The sequence below is a fragment of the Rana temporaria genome, chromosome 8, assembly GCF_905171775.1.
Source record: "Rana temporaria chromosome 8, aRanTem1.1, whole genome shotgun sequence".
Classification (NCBI taxonomy): Eukaryota; Metazoa; Chordata; class Amphibia; order Anura; family Ranidae; genus Rana; species Rana temporaria.
In genome coordinates this window covers 167,348,077-167,373,126 of record NC_053496.1, presented here as the reverse complement: position 1 = coordinate 167,373,126, position 25,050 = coordinate 167,348,077, and the positions used below count along the sequence as shown (strand labels likewise).

General features: G+C 45.0%; 1 protein-coding gene across 1 annotated transcript in view; it reads right to left on the bottom strand.

Annotated features, from left to right (window-relative positions):
• Positions 1-297: 297 nt before the first annotated feature.
• Positions 298-25,050, bottom strand: part of LOC120909917 — a 59,479-nt gene continuing 34,726 nt past the window's right edge. Inside the window, exons 8-14 of the mRNA XM_040321733.1 lie at positions 22,919-23,021; positions 21,768-21,783; positions 18,346-18,385; positions 16,953-17,018; positions 14,149-14,217; positions 9,527-9,897; positions 298-617 (exon numbers count right to left, since the gene is read on the bottom strand). Of these exons, the coding sequence (XP_040177667.1) occupies positions 419-617; positions 9,527-9,897; positions 14,149-14,217; positions 16,953-17,018; positions 18,346-18,385; positions 21,768-21,783; positions 22,919-23,021 (864 nt within the window). The 3' untranslated portion in view covers positions 298-418. The remainder of the gene's footprint in view (positions 618-9,526; positions 9,898-14,148; positions 14,218-16,952; positions 17,019-18,345; positions 18,386-21,767; positions 21,784-22,918; positions 23,022-25,050) is intronic.

Genomic DNA, 25,050 nt, shown 5'->3' with positions numbered 1-25,050 from the left:
GTCTGTACATTCTCTAGGCTATACTTATATGGGCATGGAGTGAAGAGCTATTTCGCACGGCAAGCTGGCCGCGATATCGGTAAAGCGCCGCTAATGATCGGTGGTTGGCGGCAGACATCGTGAGTTTCCAGCGGCACACATTCGCGCCAGCTAGCCGGAAGCACAGCGTCACGTATACATATGTGATCTTGCACACAGTCTGTAACAGTAAAACTGTAAAGTATGTGGCTAGTTTTACAGCGACATGATTGATTATATGCAACTTGGATCACAAAAGAAACAAATAAGACCGATAAATTCATTTTAAACATTTTTATTGAAGAGTAAAAACCGTGGAAACAAAAATAGAATCTTAATTGCATAAAACAGGATAACGTTCGAGGACAATAACGCATCAACATAACTAAAAACACCAGAACTAATACATGTACAACGCCATATCACTGGCTATATAATCACTCGGCCACAGGCCCACTTCTATGTAGCGCCCGTCTGGGTCTGGGAAGGCGTTTCGGACAGCCCATACAACACAAGATGGCACTGCGATTCTCTTCTTCTTCCCCCAAAATCCATGAACCATCCGAGTGTAAGACCGGAAGGCAGCTTTCCGCAGGCACCTGGAAAAAAAATCAATAAAAAAATCAATCGATTTGCTGGCTCCAGCAATTAACCACTTGTGGACCCCTTTGTGCCGATTTACGTCGGTAGATTGGCACGGCTGGGCACAGGCATGTACAGGTACGTCGCCTTTAAGTGCCCAGCCGTGGGTCGCGCACGCGCTGCTGCCGGCGCGCACGCGACCTAGTCCTGAGCTCCGTGACCCGATCGCCGCCGATGTCCCGCGATCGGGGTCACAGGAGCTGAAGAACGGGGAGAGGCGAGTGTAAACAAACCTTCCCCGTTCTTCTCTGTGGCTTGTCACTGATCGTCTGTTCCCCGTCATAGGGAACGACGATCAGTGACATCACACGTCCAGCCACGCCCCCCTACAGTAAAAGAAAAAAAAAACCACAACAGGACACACTTAACCCCTTAGCGCCCCCTAGTGGTTAACCCATTCACTGCCATTGTCATTTTCACAGTAATAAGTGTATTTTTATAGCACTTTTCGCTGTGAAAATGACAATGTTCTCAAAAATGTGTCCGCCATAATGTCGCAGTCACGGAAAAAAATCATTGATCCCGCCATTACTAGTAAAAAAAAAAAAAAAAAATATTAATAAAAATGCCATAAAACTATCCCCTATTTTGTAAACGCTATAACTTTTGCGCAAACCAATCAATAAACACTTATTGCGATTTTTTTTTTTTTACCAAAAATAAGTAGAAGAATACATTTTGGCCTAAACTGAGGAAAAATAATGTATTTTTTATATATTTTTGGGGGATATTTATTATAGCAAACAGTAAAAAATATACCGTATTTATCGGCGTATACTGCGCCCTTTTTTGCCTTGAAAATCAGGGCAAAATCGTGGGTGAGCGATATACGCCGAAACCCGCGCCGAGTTTGAATACTGCGCCGACATATACCGAGCGCAGTACACGCGTGTATAGTCGGGCAGTCTCGGCTCCTCCCGCGCTCATGTCCTGGACGTACAGGACGTAAGCGCGACACTAGCCGAGCCTGCCCGAGTGTACTGCGCTCGGTATATGCCGGCGCAGTATTCAAACTCGGCGCGGGAAACGAGCGAGGAGGACGCCGCAGAAGGACGCCGGACCCGACAAAGAGGACACCCGAAGCCGCAGACAGACGCCGGGCAAGACACCAAAACTGTAAGTACAAAATCCTTTTTTCCACAGGAATTCCGGGCCAACTTTAGGGGTGCGCGCTATACGCGGGAGCGTGCTATACCTCAATAAATACGGTAGCTTTTTTTGTTTATAGCGCAAAAAAATAAAAAAAACGCAGAGGTGATTAAATACCACCAAAAGAAAGCTCTATTTGTGGGGAAAAAAAGGACGCCAATTTTGTTTGGGAGCCACGTCGCACGACCGCGCAATTGTCAGTTAAAGCGACGCAGTGCCGAATCGCAAAAAGGGGACAGGTCCTTTACCTGCATAATGGTCCGGGGCTTAAAGTGGTTAAAGCAAGTCTGTCACAAGGTCAGGTCAAGGTCTTCCTATTGGATAACGAACCTTGGCCCTCCAGATGTTTTGGAACTACATTTCCCATGATGCTCCACTACACTGCAGAGTGCATGAGCATCATGGGAAATGTAGTTCAAAAACATCTGGGGTGCCAAGGTTCGCCATCACTGTCCTATTGGCTAATAAGGCCACCTCCCACATTCCGAGCAAGCTTGGGGTGGGGCCGAGTTCAGCTTTGACAGCAATGAGGGGGTGCCTTGCTGATGTTCTTATCTCAATACAGAGCAAAAACATTGCACCCTACATGTGGCTGAGGTTTAACATTGCACTTGTTGATCAAAGTGGCTGAATACCGTATTTATCGGCGTATATCGCGCACTTTTTTGCCCTGAAAATCAGGGCAAAATCGTGGGTGCGCGATATACGCCGATACCCGCGCCAAGTTTTGAATACTGCGCCGACATATACCGAGCGCAGTACACTCAGGTATAGTCGGCCAGTCTCGGCTTCTTCCGCGGTCACGTCCTGGACGTACAGGACGTGAGCGCGACAGTTGCCGAGCCTGCCCGAGCGTACTGCGCTCGGTATATGCTGGAGCAGTATTCAAAACTCGGCGCGGGAAACGAGCGGGGAGGACGCGAGTACGCCGGACCCGCCGAAGAGGACACCGGACCCGCCGAAGAGGACACCGGACCCGCCGAAGAGGACACCGGACCCGCCGAAGAGGACACCGGACCCGCCGAAGAGGACACCGGACCCGCCGAAGAGGACACCGGACCCGCCGAAGAGGACACCCGAAGCCGCAGAAGGACACCCGAAGCCGCAGAAGGACGCTGAACCCGCCGAAGAGGACACCCGAAGCCGCAGAAGGACGCCGGACCCGACGAGGCCGCCGCGCAAGACACCAAAACTGTAAGTACAAATATAACTTTATTTCAACAGAATTGGGGGTCACTTTAGGGGTACGCGCTATACCGCGATAAATACGGTAACTGCCTGCAATTAAAACTGCTAGACGTGAAATCAGTACGGTTGAACCCAATGCCGTTTTAAATTACCAGCGAGTATCGATATTTTCGGTCAAGTACTCGCCGATACCTTTATGGTGCGATCCGAGCCCATACAAAAATGAATGGGCTCAAATCGCACTGCAAAGAATTGCATGCGATTTGAACAGGAATATTGTGCGATCTCTGTCCGAATCGCATGCGGTTGCCCACACCGCTCCCTGTGTGAACCCAGGCTGAAGTCAATATGACAATCCCGGGTTCACACAGGGAGCGGTGCAAGAAACCGCATGCGATTCGGACAGAGATCGCACAATATTCCTGTTCAAATCGCATGCAATTCTTTGCAGTGCGATTTGAGCCCATTCATTTTTTATTGGCTGAAATCCCACCGTAAAGTATCAGTTTTGAGTATCAAAGCATTTTCACGTGTACAAGCACCTCGTGAAAATATTTGGTATTGGCGCAACCCTAGAAATCAGCATTTGCCCAACTGCCGCTTTAGGCCAATACTGTCAATTTCTGCTGTAAAGACGTCCATCAGATAAGTAAACGTCAGTTCTTAACCACTTAACCCCCGGACCATATTGCTGCCCAAAGACCAGAGCACTTTTTGCGATTCGGGACTGCGTCGCTTTAACTGACAATTGCGCGGTCGTGCGACGTGGCTCCCAAACAAAACTGGCGTCCTTTTTTCCCCACAAATAGAGCTTTCTTTTGGTGGTATTTGATCACCTCTGCGGTTTTTATTTTTTGCGCTATAAACAAAAATAGAGCGACAATTTTGAAAAAAATGCAATATTTTTTACTTTTTGCTATAATAAATATCCCCCAAAAATATATAAAAAAAATTTTTTTCCCTCAGTTTAGGCCGATACGTATTCTTCTACCTATTTTTCGTTAAAAAAAATTGCAATAAGTGTTTATTGATTGGTTTGCGCAAAAGTTATAGCGTTTACAAAATAGGGGGTATTTTTATGTCATTTTTATGAATATATTTTTTTTACTAGTAATGGCGGCGATCAGCGATTTTTTTTCGGTACTGCGACATTATGGCGGACACTTCGGACACTTTTGACACATTTTTGGGACCATTGTCATTTTTATAGCGATCAGTGCTATAAAAACGCATTGGATTACTATAAAAATGACACTGGCAGTGAAGGGGTTAACACTAGGGGGCGGGGAAGGGGTTAAGTATGTTCCCTGGGTGTGTTCTAACTGTAGGGGGGGTGGCCTCACTAGGGGAAACACTGATCCTCTGTTCATACATTGTATAAACAGAGGATCAGCGTTTCCCCCGCTGACAGGACCCCCGCTCTGTAACGTTTCCCCGGCTCTGTAACGAGCGATCGCGGGTGCCCCTAGTGGCCGCTCTCAGAGCCGACGTTATACTACGGGCTCTCGCCCAGGAGAGCCGACCTGCCGCCATAGAATGACGGCGGCTGGTCGGCTAGTAGTTAAAATGTGTGTGTGATCTCTACTAAAAAATGCCAAAAGGCTTAAAAAAAAAATCCACATCCGCATTGACTATTTGCGACGTGATTACGAGCATGCACACTGGGATACCCCCACGGAACGGCGCATTCGGCGTTAAAAAAAAACGTCATTTACGTGGGGTCAAGTTGAATTAACATAAAACAAGCCCACATGTTAGTCATTTAAATTGCGCGCCCTTACGCCGACACATTTACACTACGCCGCCGTGACTTACGGCGCAAATTCTTTCTGGATACGGAAAGTACGCTGTAAGTTACGGCGGCGTGTAGTGTATCTGAGATACGCTACGCCTGCCTAAAGATAGACAGATCTTTGTGGATCTGGGCCTATAACGTTTGCGCAAACCAATCAATATACGCTTATTGGGATTTATTTTTACCAAAAATATGTAGCAGAATATATATTGGCCTACATCGATGAAGACATTAGATTTAAAAAAAAAATAAAATATTGGATGTTTTATAGCAGAATGTAAAAAATATATATTTTTATTTTTTCAAAATTGTTGGGTTATTGTTGTTTATAGCACAAAAAAATAAATAAAAATGAGGTGATCAAATACCACCAAAAGAAAGCTCTATTTGTGTGAAAAAGACATAATAGTATTTGGGTACAGCGTCGCACGACCGCGCAGTTAACCACTTGCCGCCCGCCAATTGCAGATTGACGTCGGCAAAGTGGTTTCAATATCCTGAGTGGACGTCATATGACGTCCTCAGGATATTGAGCCGCTGCGCGCCGATTGTTGTTGCAGGGTGTCAGTCTGACACCCCGCAACACCGATCTAGGTAAAGAGTCTCCGACGGAGACTCTTTATCACGTGATCAGCCGTGTCCAATCACGATGTAAACAGGAAAAGCCGGTAATCGGCTTTTCCTCACTCGCGTCTGTCAGACGCGAGTAGAGGAGAGCCGATCGGCTGCTCCTGTGACAGGGGGTTTTGTGCTGATTGATTATCAGCACAGCCCTCCCGAGGATGCCCACACTGGACCACCAGGGATGCCACTAGACCACCAGGGATGACAATGCAAAACACAGGTATGCCACCCTAGACCACCAGGGATGAAAACGACAGAAATAATGGATGCCAAGCAGTGCCCGCAATGGATGCCAATCAGTGCCCACAATGGGCATCACTGATTGGCAGGCATTGTTTGGCACTGATTGGCATCCATTAGTACAACATACATTAGTGCCACCTATCAGTGCCCATCCGTGCCGCCTATCCGTGCCACATATTAGTGCCCATCAATGCCACCACATCAGTGCCACCTCATCGGTGCTCATCAGTGCAGTACCATCAGTGCCCATCAGTAAAGGAGAAAACGTACTTATTTACAATGATTTATAACAGAAACAACAACAGAAGAAAAAAAATAAAATAATAAATATCAGAGGTGATCAAATACCACCAAAAGAAAGCTCTATTTGTGGGTACAAAATGATAAAAATTTAGTTTGGGTACAGTGCAGCATGACCGCGCAATTGTCATTCAAAGTGAAACAGCGCTAAAAGCTAAAAATTGGTCTGGGTGGGAGGGTGTATAAGTGCCCGGTATGGAAGTGGTTAAAGGAACGCAGTGCCGTATCGTACAAAATGGCCCGGGAAATCTTCTGGAGGTCAAGTGGTTAATAAAAAATGGGCGCTTACCTTTAACCACTTACCTACGGGGCAAATTTAATTTTTTTGTTGCACATGTTGCTATATGCTAAATTTTGCTATAATTTACTGTAAACTCCCCAAAGATGAGAACGTTTCTGAAAGCAGAGACCCTGTTGATAAAAATGGTGGAAGTTGCAATTTTTTTTTATGTGGCACAATATTTGCGCATTTTTTTTTTTAACCGTTTTCAAAAATAAAAACGCTAAAACGAATTTTAGTGCAAACAACACTGTACCCATTTTTTTTAGTAAAATATGAAAGACGGGGTTGCGTCAAGTAGACCGATACCAAACATGTCAGGCCTTAAAATTGAGCACGCTTGTAAAATGGCAAACAAAGCTACAGTAGCCAAAATTTTCCGCAAGTGACGCTTTAACCACTTATGGACCACCCGCCGCAGTTTTACGTCGGCTATTTGAAGAGGAATACCGTTCTTATGGTAGCAGCTAGCTACCATAACCCCCGGTATCCTCTTCTTCAGTGGGCAGTCCGATAGATAAAAGTGGTCTCTGTGGCGGATACGCCGCAAGATCACTTTTATCGGTGGCGGGAGAGGTCCCTACTCCCGCTGTTCTCTGGTGCTCTCTGCTGCTTACCGGAGCCGTCGGCAGCGGGGATTGGATACTCTGCCTGCCTGTGTATGGAGACGAGTGAGGGGAAGATGGCCCCCATCCGTCTCCATATCACTGCACGTCACAACGTCACTTCCTCCTAATGCTTATAAAGGGACATTTTTATTTTTTGTTTTTTTATATTTTAGAATGACATTAAAATGCAATACATTTTTTTTATAAATATGAGTTTTCTTTTTTGACCCCAGATCTCATATATAAGAGGACCTGTCATGCCTTTTCTATTACAAGGGATGTTTACATTCCTTGTAATAGGAATAAAAGTGACCCTTTTTTTTTTTTGTTGTGTGTAAAAATTAATAAAATAAATAAAAATAAATAAGAAAACAAAAAATATTTTTTTTTAAAGCGCCCCGTCCCGATGAGCTCGCACGCAGAAGCGAACACATACGTGAGTAGCGCCCGCATATGAAAACGGTGTTCAAACCACATAAGTGAGGAATCACTACGATCGTTAGAGCGAGAGCAATAATTCTAGCCCTAGACCTCCTCTGTAACTCTAAACATGCAACCTGTAGAATTTTTTTAAACGTCACCTGTGGAGGTTTTCAAGGGTAAATGTTTGTCGGCATTCCACGAGCGGGCGCAACTTTGAAGCGTGACATGTTGGGTATCAATTTACTCGGCGTAACATTATCTTTTAAAAATATTAGGGCTGTGGAAATTAACTATTAGTTCACCGATTAATCTTTAATTTTTTTGATCGATCAAAATTATTTTGATTGGTACTCACCTCTCCGCCGGCTTCAGGGAGTTCCGTCGGAGATCCGGTGACGTCACGGACACCGGTGGGGCTTACTGTGTCCATCTGAAGGGCTCCTTTGCTGTGCCTTCATATCTGCATGCCGGCGGGACCTTACTATCTGCCACACGCAAGGGCTGTTACACTTCCCTCTATCAACCTGGGATTCTATAACCATCCATTGGGACATCTATGACTGTGACAAATGCAGTCACAGATCCAGCCATCCATCCCTGCTCAGCCATCCCTGCCCCAAACTAATACTACTCAACTGTGCACTACTCTGCAATACCCCCACACTACTCTGCAATACCCCCACACTACTCTGCAATACCCCCACACTACTCTGCAATACCCCCACACTACTCTGCAATACCCCCACACTACTCTGCAATACCCCCACACTACCCTAAAATACCCCACACTACCCTAAAATACCCCACACTACTCTAAAATACCCCACACTACTCTAAAATACCCCACACTACTCTGCAATACCCCACACTACTCTGCAATACCCCACACTACTCTGCAATACCCCACACTACTCTGAAATACCACACACTACTCTGAAATACCACACACTACTCTAAAATACCCCACACTACTCTAAAATACCCCACACTACTCTAAAATACCCCACACTACTCTAAAATACCCCACACTACTCTAAAATACCCCACACTACTCTAAAATACCCCACACTACTCTAAAATACCCCACACTACTCTAAAATACCCCACACTACTCTAAAATACCCCACACTACTCTAAAATACCCCACACTACCCTGCAATACCCCACACTACCCTGCAATACCCCACACTACCCTGCAATACCCCACACTACTCTGCAATACCCCACAATACTCTGCAATACCCCACACTACCCTGCAACATCGCCTATGGGGATTTTTAAGTAGCGAAGTTTGGCGCCATTCCACGAGCGTCTGCAATTTTGAAGGGTGACATGTTGGGTATCCATTTACTCGTCGTAACTTCATCTTTCACATTATGCAAAGGAATGAAGAAAAAATACTAAATTTGCTAAATTTTATAACAGAAACAAAGAAAAAATCTTTTTTTTTTACAGAATTTTCAGTCTTTTTTTCTCTTATAGCGCAAAAAATAAAAAAAAACAACAGTGATTAAATACCACCAAAAGAAAGCTTGATTTGTGTGTGAAAAAAAGGACGAAAATTTCATTTGGGTACAATGTTGTATGACTGAGTAATTGTCATTCAAATTGTGAGAGCACCGAAAGCTGAAAATTGGTCTGGTTATTAAAGCGGAGTTCCGGCCACAATTTCACTTTTTAAATATAAATACCCCTGTAATACACAAGCTTAATGTATTCTAGTAAAGTTAGTCTGTAAACTAAGGTCCGTTTTGTTAGGTTGTTACAGCATTTAGACACTTTATAAAATACAAATTGACTGGGGCCATCTTAAGTGTGGGCATCATGAAGCCAGACTGTATGACTTCCTGTATTTCAGCCTTGCAGATCTCGCACATGCTCAGTGCTGCACAAGCAGTGTCAGATCAGGTTTCAGCACCTGTGCTGTCCAAGTCACATGATTCTTCAAGACTGGGGAGTGCACAGACTCCTGGAAAGTTACACCCACTACATTCCCAGGAGTCTGTGCGGTGTAGGTTAGGAAGCATTAAGCACCTAGGTGCAGGAAGTGGGACAAAACTATTCTGCCTAGCAACAACACTTTGAAGGCATCTAAAAAAAAAATGTTTTTTCTTAAAGGACTAATGACATTTTTTTAAAACTACTGATGTAATGTTATATTTATGGGTGGAACTCCACTTTAAGTGGGTTTACGTGCCTGGTGGTCAAGTGATTAAAGATGAACAAATTGTTAGGACGCGTGTCATTTGCACTCACCGGTTCCTGTCTTTATCGAAATCTTTTTTAGTCGTAATGTTGTCGCATTCAAGCAAGTACCGAAGGATTCGTTCGTTCAGGCAACGTTCGCGGAATTCTTCTGCCTCCGTTATGCAGTGCATTTCACCCGTGATAAAGCGATCGGCACTGTCCACGTTGTGGCAGCACGCCGACTCGTAATTTGTCAGCATCGGTCGGCAGTTCCCGCAGACGCACCAGTCACTGTTGCCGATGAGGGTGTCTCCCGAGGGGCTTTCGTCAGATGGTGAGGGAGGTCTAAGCCGGATTGGATCGTCTTGGAAGCATGGAGGCGTTGGTTGACCCGGAGGATTTACTCTCTCGTACATTTGTTGAAGTAATTCTTTAAGTTCCTATAAAAAAAAAAGAAAAACTTTTTTATTATGGTATAGAGCAGAGATATGCAATCAGTGGACCTCCAGCTGTTGCAGAACTACAAGTCCCATGAGGCATAGCAAGACTCCAGCTGCTGACTTTTAAAATATGGACACTTACCTGTCCAGGGAGCCAGCGATGTCCTCACCCGAAGCCGATCTGTCCCTTGGCTCTCCGGTGGAAGCTCCGCCATCTTCAGTAAGGGAATCAGGAAGTGAAACCTTGAGGCTTCACACCCTGGTTCCCTACTGCGTGTCCTCACTGGTCTCTGCTGTCTTCTGGGACCTGTGTGTCATTTATATTTTTTTCTAAATTGTCTGCCTTTTTATAGTCTATAGAGCAAAAAAATTATAAAAAAAACGCAGAGGTGATCAAATAACACCAAAAGAAAGCTCTATTTGTGGGGAAAAAAGGGCGTATATTTTATTTGGGTACAACATTGCACGACCGCACAAATGTCAGTTAAAGTAATGCAGTGCTGTATCGCAAAAAAATGGCCCGGTCATGAAGGAGGGGTATATCTTCTGGAGGTCAAGTGGTTAACCTTTAACCACTTGACCACCAGGCACGTAAACCCACTCAATAACCAGACCAATTTTCAGCTTTTGGTGCTCTCACAATTTGAATGACAATTACTCAGTCATACAACACTGTACCCTAATGAAATTTTCATCCTTTTTTTCACACAAATAGAGCTTTCTTTTGGTGGTATTTAATCACCGTTGGGTTTTTTATTTTTTGCGCTATAAGAGAAAAAAGACTGAAAATTCTGTAAAAAAAAAAGAAATTTCTTTGTTTCGGTTATAAAATTTTGCAAATTTTGTATTTTTTCTTCATTCTTTTGCATAATGTGAAAGATGAAGTTACACCGAGTAAATAGATACCCAACATGTCACCCTTCAAAATTGCACACACTCGTGGAATGGCGCCAAACTTCGCTACTTAAAAATCCCCATAGGCGACGTTTTAAATATGTTTACTGGTTATATGTTTTTAGTTACAGAGGAGGTCTAGGGCCAAAATGATTGCTCTCGCTCTAACGTTTGCAGCGATACCTCACATGTGTGGCTTGAACATATTTTATTGTTCACTCTACTTTATTTTAATTTGACACGTTTTTCCGCAAAAAAAAAAAAAATCATTTTGATCACTTTAATTCCTATTACAGGGAATGTAAACATCCCTTGTAATAGGAATATGGCATGACAGGTCCTCTTTACAGTGAAATATGGGGTCAATGAGACCCCATACCTCACCTCTAGGCTGGGAAGCAGAGTGTTGCGGGGTATTGCGGGGCATTGCAGAGTATTGTGGGGCATTGCAGAGTAGTGCGGGGCATTGCAGGGTAGTGCGGGGCATTGCAGAGTAGTGCGGGGCATTGCAGAGTAGTGCGGGGCATTGCAGGGTAGTGCGGGGCATTGCAGGGTAGTGCGGGGCATTGCAGGGTAGTGCGGGGCATTGCAGGGTAGTGCGGGGCATTGCAGAGTAGTGCGGGGCATTGCAGAGTAGTGCGGGGTATTGCAGAGTAGTGCGGGGTATTGCAGAGTATGGGTATGGAGCAGAGTATTGTTAGTATGGGGCAGGGATGGCTGAGCAGGGAGGGATGGCTGGATCTGTGACTGCATTTGTCACAGATCCAGCCCACAGCACTCGTGCTGCATCCGCTCTCCCCCCCCTCTCCTCTCACACTGTACCGTTCGGTACAGAGAGGGGACGGAGCGATCATGTGGTAAACCGCCGCTATCAGCGGGACGTTTTACCGTGATGCGCCGGGTCCCGTGTGCGCACCCCAGGGGGCGAGCGGGAGCGCGATTCTGGGAGGACGTCCATGGACGTCCTCCCAGAGTTAAGGAACCACCTTGTAGACGTCTTTCGTCTATAGGGCGGTGATTAAGCGGTTAACCACTTCCTACTCGCCGTACGACTATAAACGTCCTCTAGTTGAAGAGGAATACCGTTGTTATGGTAGCAGCTAGGTACCACAACCCCGGTATCCTCTTCAAGAGCCGGCGGGTCTCTTTCAGATAAAAGTGGTCTCTGTGGCGGATTAGCCGCAAGATCACTTTTAATCGGCGGCGGGAGAGGGCCCCTCCCCCTCCCGCCACGCTCCAGTGCCCTCCGCCGCTTACCGTGCCCGTCGGTAACGGTGGAGGCGATTTGGACCTGTCCCTAGCCTGGCATGGAGATGAGTGAGGGGAAGAGGGCCACCACCCGTCTCCAAGTCATTGCAAAACTTTAGCTCTTAAAAGGGACATTTTATTTTTATTTTCAAGTTACAAAATGTTTTATTTATTTTTAAATTTAAAAACAGTGAAAAAATAAATAGGGAAAAAAAAAATGTAAACATTTTAAACGCACCTCATCCCGCCGAGCTCGCGTGCAGAAGCGAATGCATACGTGAGCAGCGCCCGCATATGAAAACTTGTTCAAACCACACATGTGAGGTATCGCTTCGATCGGTAGAGTGAGAGCAATAATTCTAGCCCTAGACCTCCTCTGTAACTCAAAACATGCAACCTGTAGATTTTTTTTAGACGTCGCCTATGGAGATTTTAAAGGGTAAAAGTTTGTCGCCATTCCACGAGCGGACGCAATTTTGAAGCGTGACATGTTGTGTATCAATTTACTCGGCGTAACATTATCTTTCACAATATAACAAAAAATAAAGAATGGGCTAACTTTACTGGTGTCTTAATTCTTAATTAAAAAAAGTGCAACAGAAAGTATTGCAACAACCGCCATTTTATTCTCTAGGGTGTTAGATTTTTTTTTTATATCTATATAGATATATATGTTATATAATGTTTGAGGGTTCCAAGTAATTTTCTAGCAAAAAAACATTGGCCCGGATTCATATACAATTGTGTATCTATCCGCGGGCGTAACGTATCTCAGATACGTTACGCCGCCGTAACTTAGGGCGCAAGTTCCATATTCATAAAGAACTTGCGCCCTAAGTTACGGCGGCGTAGCGTATGTGGTCCGGCGTAAGCCCGCCTAATTCAAATGTGGATGATGTGGGCGTGTTTTACTTAAATTTAGTGTGACCCCACGTATTTGACATTTTTTACTAATGGCCCATGCGCCGTTCGAGAACGTTTCCAAGTGCGCATGCTCCAAATTACGCCTCGAACTGTCAATGCTTTCAACGTGAACGTAACTTACGTACAGCCGTATTCGCGAACGACTTATGTAAACGACGTAAAATACGACGCTGTTCGGTCGTTTCCGACGCCCAAACTTAACATGACTTACCCCTGCTTTATGAGGGGTAATTTTATGCCGGAAAAAGCGTTCCGCAAATGTAAGAAAATGCGCCGGGCGGACGTACGTTTCTGAATCGGCGTATCTACCCAATTTGCATATTCGACGCGGAAGTCTAGGGAAGCGCCCCTAGCGGTCAGTGTAAATATTGCACCCTAAGGTACGACGGCGTAGGAGACTTACGCCGCTCGTATCTAGGCAACATTGAGGCGTATCTGATTCTATGAATCAGACGCCGAGATGCGACGGCCCGCACTCAGAGTTACGACGGCGTATCTGGAGATACGCCGTCGTAACTGCTTTCTGAATCCGGGCCACTGTTTTTAACGTGTAAACACCAAATCTCAAAAATAGGTAATGTAGTGGTTAAGACCCCCTTCACTCTGGGGCAGTGTGGGTGTTCGTTATAAAGCACTGCTAGCTTTAGCGGCGCTTTACCGCTGTTATAGCTGCACTATTCGGCCACTAGCGGGGTGCTTTTAACCCTCACAAGCAGCCGAAAGGGTTAATAGTGCCCCGTGTTGCGGCGCTGCTGAATCAGTTAGCAGGCGCTTCACATTTATTCCAATGGGCAAGAGCGGTGGGGTGGCTTTCACAATGGGGTGGCTTGAGAGGTGCTTTACAGGCGCTATTAGTGCTAAAACACCTGAAGAGCACCCCAATGAGAAAGGGGTCTTCGCATATTTTTTCCTAAAAATTTGTGTTGGACAAACAGCTGCGGAAATATTGTGTGCCATAAAAAAATTGTAACTGCGGCCATTTTATTCTTCGTGGCCTCTGCTTACAAAAAATATATAATGTTTGGGGTTCCAAGTCATTTTCTGTGCGAAAATATAAAAAATTGCCCCAGACAGCTGCAGGTTGAAGCAGAACTCTAGTCCGATGTATAGAAGTTTACAGTATCCGATTCGAGATTATCCAGTGATGCAAATGACCTGCAAGCTTCACATTAAAGACAAACGTACCTCATCGGGCTCCCTTTCTGGAGAGGATGGTTCCGATTCCTCATCTTCATCTGATGAATTCTCGAAAGACTTCAAAGTAACAAAAAAGAAAAAAGAAAAGAAGTTTAATATAATTTTTATTCTTCAGGTAATCAAACTTAAAGTGGAAGTCATCAAATACTAACGATGCTTAAACCTGCTTCCATCCCATTCTAATCCCTATGCTAATGCCCCCCCCCATAGAGGACAGATGTATATACCTTCCGGCGCTCCGGTCATGTGATTGGCTCCCAGTGCTGGTTTCAGTGCAGAGGAGGGACAGCCGACAACAGGTGCTCCATAGTAAGTCTATGGGTGATGTCGTCCTCATTGCTCTCTCCTCTTCACTGAAGCCGCCTGCTGGGGAGATCATGTGATCAGACTGCAGATCTTTCCCCATCACTAGGGGTCTCCAAACTTGCTAAACAAAGGGCCAGTTTATTGTTTTTCAGACTCTGGGGGGGCTGCAATGTGCCAGTGTGAATGCAGCCTTAGGAACTTCTCGTAGTCGGTCTCAGAGAGTGGTGAGACTGCTGTCTGTGGCAATTACAACAGTCATGACATAATGCGCTATATATAAGTGCAGCGCTATAAAGAAATTAATTAAATAATCGAATGATACAAATGTGTACCAAATAAAGTGCAGATGTGCAAAAGCTAACTATGACTGCTATACAATGTACCATGTAAAACCAACACAGTGCAAAAACAAAAACACATTTAGATGTAAATCCAATATCATATAAAGTGCAAAATAGTGAAAACAACTTTGCACATATACAAGAGTTCATAGGCGATTTGAATTCAATGAGAGAAATCCTTGTGAGGTATGGATTCAATGAGAGAAATGATGACGTCACATCTGACGAAACGATCGTCGGGAAGCTACGCACACACGCTCTGTGCATGCGTGATTTGCCCTCACATGTTGATGCGAGTTTTACTTGTATGGAATTCCATTTTTTATTTACTTGAATCGGATAACTTGTTTGTGAGTCCGTTCTTTTACACGCAGCACTGCATTTTACTACCAATAAAGCACTCTTTAAAGGCATTATTGCACTATTGGAGTTTTTTGTGTTTTTGCATATTTGCACTCTCTGGTATTGATGCTATTGGACTGGATTTGAACATCGCCCGGCATCTGTGGAGGACACTCAGGACATCTCTCCAATGGATCTCCGATCCAACAAGCGTTTTGTGACCCCCCTGAATAAGGGTGGTCGCTGGCTTCCGGTAAGCCTCTTGTCTCATGACGGGTCTCACGTGTTCAAGTTTTTGATTCTTGTTTAATACCTCACAAGGATTTCTCTCATTGATTTCAAATCGCCTATGAACTCTTGTATAACTGCAGTTTGTTTTCACTATTTTGATATTGGACTTACACCTAAATGTGTTTTGTTTTTGCACTGTGTAGGTTTTACATGGAACATTGTATTGCAGTCATAGTTAGCTTTTGCACATCTGCACTTTATTTGGTATACACATATTTATTTGTATCATTCGATTATTTAATTTGTTCTTTATAGCGCTGCGCTTTATATTATGCATTTTGTTCCTGTGCCCAATAGCTGGGGTTATAGTGCTTAGCTGCTGTTTTGGTAGTTTTTTTACCAAGCGCGGATATTACTTTTATTTAACCACTTAAGGACTGGCTCACGTATATATACACACGTCATCACTTTAAAAATAAATATCTCGGTAACGGCAGCTCCCCCAGGCCCTCCGCCGCTTGCCAGAGCCGTCGGCAGCGGCTGAGGCAATCGGGTCCTGTGTCCTGCTTGGCTGGGATAGGAGTGAGGGCAAGATGGCCCCCACCGTCTCCATAGCATAGCAGGGCGGAAGCGACGTCAAAACATCACTTCCGCCCATGCTTCTTAAAGGCACATTTTTCTGTTGTCATTTTTTCAAATGACAACATTTTTTTACATTTTTTTTTGCATTTTAGTCTAAATATGAGATCTGAGGTCTTTTGGACCCCAGATCTCATATTTAAGAGGACCTGTCATGCTTTTGTCAATTACAAGGGATGTTTACATTCCTTGTAATAGGAATAAAAGTGATACATTTTTATTTGAATTTTTTAAAACAGTGTAAAAATTTATAAAATCAATTAAAATAAATAACAAAAAAAAAAATGTTTTTTAAGCGCCCTGTCCCGACAAGCTTGCGCGCAGAAGCCAACGCATACGTGAGTAGCGCCTGCATATGAAAACGGTGTTCAAACCGCACAAGTGAAGTATCGCCGCAATCGTTGGAGTGAGAGCAATAATTCTAGCCCTAGACCTCAACTGTAACTCAAAACATGCAACCTGTAGAATTTTTTAAACGTCGCCTATGGAGATTTTTAAGGGTAAAAGTTTGACCCCATCCCATGAGCGGGCGCAATTTTGAAGCGTGACATGTTGTGTATCATTTTACTCGGCATAGCATTGTCTTTCACAATATTAAAAAAAATTGGAGCTTTACTGTTGTCTTATTTTTTAATTAAAAAAAAGTTAAAAAAAAAAAAAAGAAAGTCTGCTTGTAAGACCGCTGCGCAAATACGGTGTGACAAAAAGTATTGCAATGACCGCCATTTTATTCTCTAGGGTGTTAGAAAAAAAAAAATATATATATATATATATATATATATATATATATATATATATATTTATATATATATAATGTTTGGGGTTTCTAAGTAAAAAAAAAAGTTTTAAACTTGTAAATACTGAGTCTGAAAAACAGGCAAGGTCCTTAAGTGGTTAAGCAGTCATGACACAGTAACATCAAATACAACTCACTCCTCGATCCGAGTCCATGGTGTAGGAATACATATCTTCAATTGTTTCTTCATCATAAAGAAAATCCTGGTTGAAATAAAAAGAAAAAAGGTAATTGATCAATATGCATGATTTACATTCATGTGTAATTCCAAAGTATAAATAGCCCTGTGGCCCCTTAAACTAAGAGGTGCAGGATGGTCAGAGCGTTTTTTTGAAACATATCACGCCCTGTGATATACTTAGTTTTGCTCCCAAAAAATGTGCTTTAGCCACGTGGCAATCAAAGAGACATAACACCCAAACAATAGCCACAAGATTTCTGCTAAGTGTAGGGATATCCTACCAACAGCTCCGCCTGAGCACCTTTCATACAGCAGAGAACCATAACCAGAATCAATAAACAGCCACTGCCATAGATATGCAATTGTGTGGCCCTTCCGTTTTTTGATCACACGATGCGTGAAGTGAAGTGAAGACACACTTATGAGTGGGCTCCAGATTCTCCCATGGCCAGAGGGAGATTAATGTATGGAGTAGAGGTAGACCGATATCAGCCAATGCCGATATTTAGAAATTGGGGAGGCCGATGGCCGATATATGATGTCGATTTTTGTAGCCGATATTTTAGGCCGATTTGAAAAAATATATAAAAAACACCAACCTCACCCACTCCACTTCTTTCTGCTTACTCCGGTCACTCTAGCACACACTTGATGTCCTCAGTACAGATGGCCCTGGCAGGTGGCACTGGTTTGGAACTGACAGATGGCACTGATTGGCACTGACAGATGGTACTGGTTTGCACTGGCTGGCATTGGCAGGTGGCACAGAGATGGCACTATTGGCACTGGCAGGTGGCACTGACAGATGACACTATTGGCACTAGCAGGTGGCACTGGTCTGGAACTGACAGATGGCACTGGTTTGGGAAAAATGGCACTGGCAATTGTAACTGGTTGGCACTGGCAGGTGGCACTGATTCGTGGCGGGTTTCACACTAAGCCGAGTGTAACCAACTGTGTGAAACCAACGGGGAGAGAGAGAGAGAGAGAAGCTGTCAGCTCGATGTCAGGGGTGGGCGGGACCCAGCAGCTAAATTACACCAGCCAATTGCTTTAGAAAAGGGGCGTAGCCACATACACGTAGCGGCCCATTTGCTGGTGTAATTTAGCTGTTGGGTCCCGCCCACCCCCGACATCGAGCTGACAGCTCCTCTCTGTTACTTGTCAGTTTCGGTCTTTGATGCTGCCAGAGCCACCGAGTGTGAAGAAGGGAGGAGGAACGGCGGCCAGTGTAAAATATCTGCCTAATTTTGATAATAATCGGCCGATGGCGATTTATCAAAAATGGCCATATATCGGTCTACCTCTAGTATGGAGCGGTATCATTTCTCTTAGATTCGACTACTTACTGTTGATCTTCCTAGCAGTGGGTCAGCGCCATCAGGAAATCTACAAAAGAAAAGGACAATGTCAAATAAATCAATGTTGAGCTTTCTGATATACAGCACTATTATAGAATCTGTATAAACAGGGACGCCGCACATCTAAACAGCCCAGGTACTGAGCGAATGAAATGCAGCTTCAGCCTGGCACCTCTCAGGCCACATCCACTGATACGTTTCACCCTTGCCCACAAGGTCATAAAGTTGATTCTGTGACTAAGCCTTTGCCCCCTCCCTGAGGGTTTTCCTATTGGGTCTTGTTGAGGACTTGGTCCCTAGCTGGCACCTCATTTGCTTCCTCCCTAAGGGATTTCCTATTGAGTTTTGTTGAGGACTTGGTCCCTAGCTGGCACCTCTTTTGCCCCCTCCCTGAGGGTTTTCCTATTGGGTCTTGTGGAGGACTTGGCCCCTTGCTGGCACCTCGTTTGCCCCCTCCCTGAGGGATTTCCTATTGGGTCTTGTTGAGGACTTGGTCCCTAGCTGGCACCTCTTTTGCCCCCTCCTAGGCAGCCTAGGAGGAGAGACTGAGGCAGCCGCGAACACTGCAAGCACCGCTCGGACACCTATACGATCCCTGCCCATAATGTAAACAAGTGCTGCACAGAAATCTGGCCGCTGCCGGGGGCTATATTTGTGCAGGAAATGGCCGCAGGAGCCGGGAATCGGGGGGAGCTTTTTTTCATTGGGGGGGGGGGGGGGGGGGGCATTTTGCAAAGTGCCATCCTAGGCCTAGGCCAAGACACAGCACTGGGTGTAACACGTACAGGAAGCAGAGCCTTATGCCGACATTGTCATCATGTTAAAACAGGTGCAGCCGCAATTTTTTATTTTTTTTAAAGTCAGCAGCTACAAACACTGTAGCTGCTGACTTTTAATAAGGACACTTACCTAGGTGTCCTAGGCGTTGAGCTGGGCATTTTTTTCCCGTAAAAAAATCTGCGATTTTTTTTTATAAAAAAAATTTGATTTACGATTCAAAAATATATATTTATTTTTTTGATGGACACAGCGCCGATCCTGAGGAGCTGCAGGCAGGAGTTTTTAGGCGAGGCCGCGGCGTCCGGCCTTGCAGCCTTTTCCCAGGATCCAGGCGGATTGACTTCTCCCCTGCCCACCTCAGAGAGGCCACCAAGGCGGAAGGGACACAGGAGGGTCAGTTGTGAGGGTCCGCACCCGGTAGCAAGAGGACTCTAGCGCCGGTCCTGGGGAGCTGCGGGCAGGATTTTTTAGGCAAGGCCACAACTGCTGGCCTCGCAGCCCTTTCCCGGGATCGCAGGTGACCGACTTCTCCCCTGCACACCCCGGAGAGGCTATTAAGACAGGAGGGACACAGGAGGGTCGTTTGTGAGGGTCTGCACCCAGTAATAGGATTCTTAGTGCCGGTCCCTACTTTTTTTTTTTTCCAATTGATTTGACCAACCAACTTGATTTTTAAATTGAATCGATTTTTCCCCAGCCCTACCGAGGCACCTGTGATGTCGGTCCCCCGAGGTTGATCCTTCGACCGTGGTAGGTCCCGGCGCCGCCATCCTCACAGTTTCCTACTGCGAATGCGCGATTAACGATTCTTTATGAATGGGCGGCTGTTCTCTGGGATACACACAGTTCCCAGAAGACAGCGCGCCCCATTCCCCAGAGGACAACACGAGGACGACAACCAGCCATGAACTAGGAAGATCGCTTAGCAACCGTCATTTCTGGTAAGTTAAAATTTTAACAAGTTGACCTCATGATATGCAGGGGTCAAAAAGCTAAGGTGAGCAGCTTCTGAGATCGCATGGGTGTTTTAAATCATTTAGAAGGCGGTCTGACAGGAATTGCGCACTTTTCTTTGTGGCGTTTGGATTCATATTAGGAGATTGGACTTGTTTTAGTTTCTACTCTCTAGGAGTGGATGATTTTCAACCTTGGACTATATGATTTATTTCGCTTTTATTTTATTGAATACTTAGCTGTGATTATAATATTTGGTTGCACTTCACTTATAATACTTTGATATGAACATGGTCCATGTGAAAATTTTCAATATCTGTTGAAGAGTTGACTTCCATAGGAAGCTTTTTCTGTATTGGGCCATAAAAACGGTTCCTGACCTGAGTGAGTCAAGCTTGGTTCTCTGGGTAAAACCTTTAAACTCTTTAACTACTTGCCGACCTGCCGCCGTCATTCTACGGCGGCTGGTTGGCTCTCCTGCGCGAGAGCCCGTAGCTCTACGTCGGCTCTCTCGCAGGCCACTAGGGGCGCGCGCCCCCCGCTCGCCCCCGACTCCCGTGCGCGTGCCCGGCTGGCGCGATCGCCGCCGGGCACACGCGATCGCTAGTTACAGAGCAGGGACCGGGAGCTGTGTGTGTAAACACACAGCTCCCGGTCCTGTCAGGGGGGGAAATGCTAATCCTCTGTTCATACAATGTATGAACAGAAGATCAGTCATTTCCCCTAGTGAGGCCACCCTCCCCCCACAGTAAGAACACACCCAGGGACATACTTAACCCCTTCCCCGCCCCCTAGTGTTAACCCCTTCACTGCCAGTGGCATTTTTATAGTAATCCAATGCATTTTTATAGCACCGATTGCTATAAAAATGCCAATGGTCCCAAAAATGTGTCAAAAGTGTCCGAAGTGTCCGCCATAATGTCGCAGTACCGAAAAAAAACGCTGATCGCCGCCATTACTAGTAAAAAAAAAATATTCATAAAAATGCCATAAAAATACCCCCTATTTTGTAAACGCTATAACTTTTGCGCAAACCAATCAATAAACGCTGATTGCGATTTTTTTTAACGAAAAATATGTAGAAGAATATGTATTAAACTGAGGGGAAAAAAAAGTTTTTTTATATATTTTTGGGGGATATTTATTATAGCAAAAAGTTAAAAATATTGTTTTTTTTCAAAATTGTCGCTCTATTTTTGTTTATAGCACAAAAAATAAAAACCGCAGAGGTGATCAAATACCACCAAAAGAAAGCTCTATTTGTGGGAAAAAAGGGACGCCAATTTTTTTTGGGAGCCACGTCGCACGACCGCGCAATTGTCAGTTAAACCGACGCAGTGCCGAATCGCAAAAAGTACTCTGGTCTTTGACCAGCAATATGGTCCGGGGCTTAAGTGGTTAAACAAGAGAACATTCCCACCATAAAAATGGTTCCCGATCTGTGTGAGTCAAGCTTGGTTCTCCGGGAAAAACCTTTGCGACAGTCTGAACTCAAGAACATTCCTACCACTCTACTGACAAGTTGTGAGGGATCAAGAAACTTTAGATGGATGATCTGTAACTAGGACACAATGGAAGGGTATTTGGGGTTTTTGGATTTTCTTCTAAGGTACGGAATGGGATCTCGTCTTCCATTTCACTATCAGTAGATAAAAGTCTATCGCTCAGTATCGTACCTTCTGTATTGTCCATCTGAAAGAAAATGGAAAGGGTAATGGTTACTCAAATTCTTGAACATGTTCTATATAATAAAACACATTCTGGATGTTAGAGGACCTGTTCTACATAAGTAGACAACTTTCTTTTTATTTCAGGGTTATGGTTTTCCAGGTATGACCACAAACAATAGCTCCAGCTGTCACATATGAAATAGATAATTACTTAAATTGGATCTAAACCCAACTACAGTGAAACCTCGGATTGCGAGTAACGCGGTTAACGAGCTTTTCGCAATACGAGCACTTATTTTTCTGAAAAACCTGGTTTGCGTTTGTTGTTTCGCAAAACGAGCAGGATTCAAGCCAAAGCGGTGTGCAGTACTGCACTTGGCCTCAGGGGCGGGGCCGCCGAGCAGAGCCGTTCGGAAATACTTGAGAAAAACTCAGTTCCTGAGCCTTTACAAGGTTTTCTGAGTTCAGCCGAGCTATCCCCGTGCCTTTCCGAGGCTCTCTGGTGCCCCCCCCCACCTCTGACCACATGCGGTATTGCATGTCATAGAAGTCAATGCCAAATTATTTTCGTTTTCCATTGACTTCTATGGGGAAACTCGCTTTGATATGCGAGCGCTTTGGATTACGAGCATTCTCCTGGAACGGATTAAGCTTGTAATCCAAGGTTTCACTGTACTACAATTTGTAAACGCAACTCTGTGTGTGATTGGCTAAAGTCAGCTGCCAAACTCGTGTTGTGTCCAAGTAATGCACTGAAACATGGAAAAAATGCATGTACATTTTTTTTGGGGCGTTTTTTTTTTTTTGGGTGGGGGGAGGTGGCTTAATGGTGGACGATTTACTTAATTGTCAGTGCATTGCAAGTGCATTTGCTCTAGATCTGAGGGGAAGCGCTAAAATGAGGGGGGGGGGAGCCCTGCTGATTTCTATCATCCAATCACGTGCAAGCAAAAATGCTGTCTTTTTATTTTCCTTGCATGTTCCCCTCAGATCTAAGGCAACTGCACTTGCAGTACACAGACAATTTCCCTTTAGTTAATCAACCCTACTGTCTCCCCGTTACTGTCTACTGACAGAGGAGGGGGGAGAAGAAGAGATTGTTGTAGTGACTGAACAAGGAAAATCTGGGACTCTTCTCTGGTTTTGGTGCTACTTACCTGCACCGATCTCTGTTGGAAACTCCTCCTCCTTACATTGCCCTGCATCTGTCATGTCTGAGTCTTGTGCTTCCTCCTTGACTTCAGCTTTAAGATTGTCATTCTGAATGGCATAAAGCAAAGAGAACATTACAAAAATACAACATAGGACGGCCCGTAGGATCTTTGTGACAAGCACTGTACAGGCACGCTCGTGTCTCCTGTGTCAGAGTCACTGTTACAAATGTAAATTCACCGAGCTGGCCCGCAGAGAACAGGCAAAACGGACACATTATAACCTTTATCCAAAACTGAAACTTGTACCGCATTACAACAGAGGTATGCTTTTCCTTGGCATGGCCTTGAGAGTCGACCAACAGAACCATCCAGCTCTGAACGTGCGACAGGGAATAGCTGTAGCTTCAATATGGAGCAGATATGGGCAAATTGTGGGCCAATTTAGCCGATGGGATTGCTTTTACAATAAAGTGTTCTGCCAGCTATAAAAAAAAGGATACTGGGATGATGCCTGTATAGCCACTCAAAGTTGGGCGACGTTCTGGTAAATGGTTAAAGTGTACCTGGTGCCTGGGGGAGCTGCAAGCCACAACGGCTACCCTCGTGGCAGAGGTAAAGTCCCTGACTGAGGCCGTACAGGGCAATACAGCTGCCATTGAGGCGGAGGGGAGGCAATCGCGGCTGGTGCAGGCAGAGACCAATTCCAAAAAAGGGTACACTCGCCTGTAGAGATGGGCTCTGGCGTGCTTGGGATCGTAGTCCCAACCCACCTGCCCGATCCCGCCAGGAAGCTGACACTGCACACCGCTAATCACGGGCAGTGAGACATTTCCCGGTTTGTGCAGCTGCGGATCAGGACATTTTTCAATGCCTGCGATTAGCAGTGTCGGCTTTCTGACGCGATCGGGACTAGGATCCCGAACACACCAGGGCCCATCTCTACTCATCTGCTCTGTGCAATCGTATTACACAGACTAGTCCCGAACCTCTACTTCTGGGGTCCCACGCAGGCGATCTTGGCTCCTCCTGTTCTTCGTGTGCCCCCATAGCAAGTGGTTTGCTATGGGGGCACATAGTATGTGCTCACTTCCAAGCTGTGTGTGTCTGTGGAGCCACGCTCTCCATAGACACACACATACAAGGGCTTAAGGGCCCCCCGCTTTCTATCACTGCATTTGATTGAAAGCATCCAGAGCCATTGGAAGAAGGAAGAGAGGGGAGAAGAGATCCAGCACTGTACACAGCTGTATCTCTTCTCTCCTTTCTTCCTCTCCACACAGAGAAGAGGGGAGGAACAGAAAGCGTTACTTTTTTACCTTAATGCATTCCCTGCATTAAGGGAAACAAAAACATGTTGGCTTTAGAACCACTTTAAAAGTCCCAGTTTCCCACCTTTCTGCCCGTGTTTCATGTCACATGTTCATGTTTAAGCTGTAATGTGAAACATGGTCATATTCCTTCTCCCTCTTCCCACACGCACACCCTCAAACTACCTACCTCTTACCTGAACTACATGGTAGTGGAGTGCCCCGTTTTCATATGAATTTAGTATGGTTCCGCCTGCACAGCCACATCATCTATTCACAAGGATCTGTAAATGGAAAGACTACAGGTCTCTCTACACGTCGTATCTGCCACCATGGTATCCGCAGATCGCAATGGCACTGTAGTAACACTACAAAAGACGTCATATTTGACGAAACATGTAGGGGAGAACCAACGCAGAAGTGGCCAGTTCGATTCCCGAGTCTGGATGGTTTGATTAATGGGCTTTTCTGTTATCTAATTTTGTGAGTACTTTGACGTATTTTAATAACTATTGTCAAAAATGGTTTTACATGATGGAATATCCTTCCACTTTTTTAAATGCTAAATGTGGAGCTGATGTGGATTCCCTTGTACGTCCTGTGTGGGGTGCCGGGGATGACGCCAACTTTGTGAGCCCATATTGACGTCTCTTAAAAGGGGGTCAATATGAGATATAGTAAGCGTACCCATTTTAGTATTGTGCTGAAAGATCACTGTGGTGTCACCGTTTGGAGCATACATGTATAGCCGCCCATAGACAGAGCAATTTATTTTATTTTTCCTGCAACCCTGTCTTTATTCAACCATCAACTCAGTGTTGATGGGGT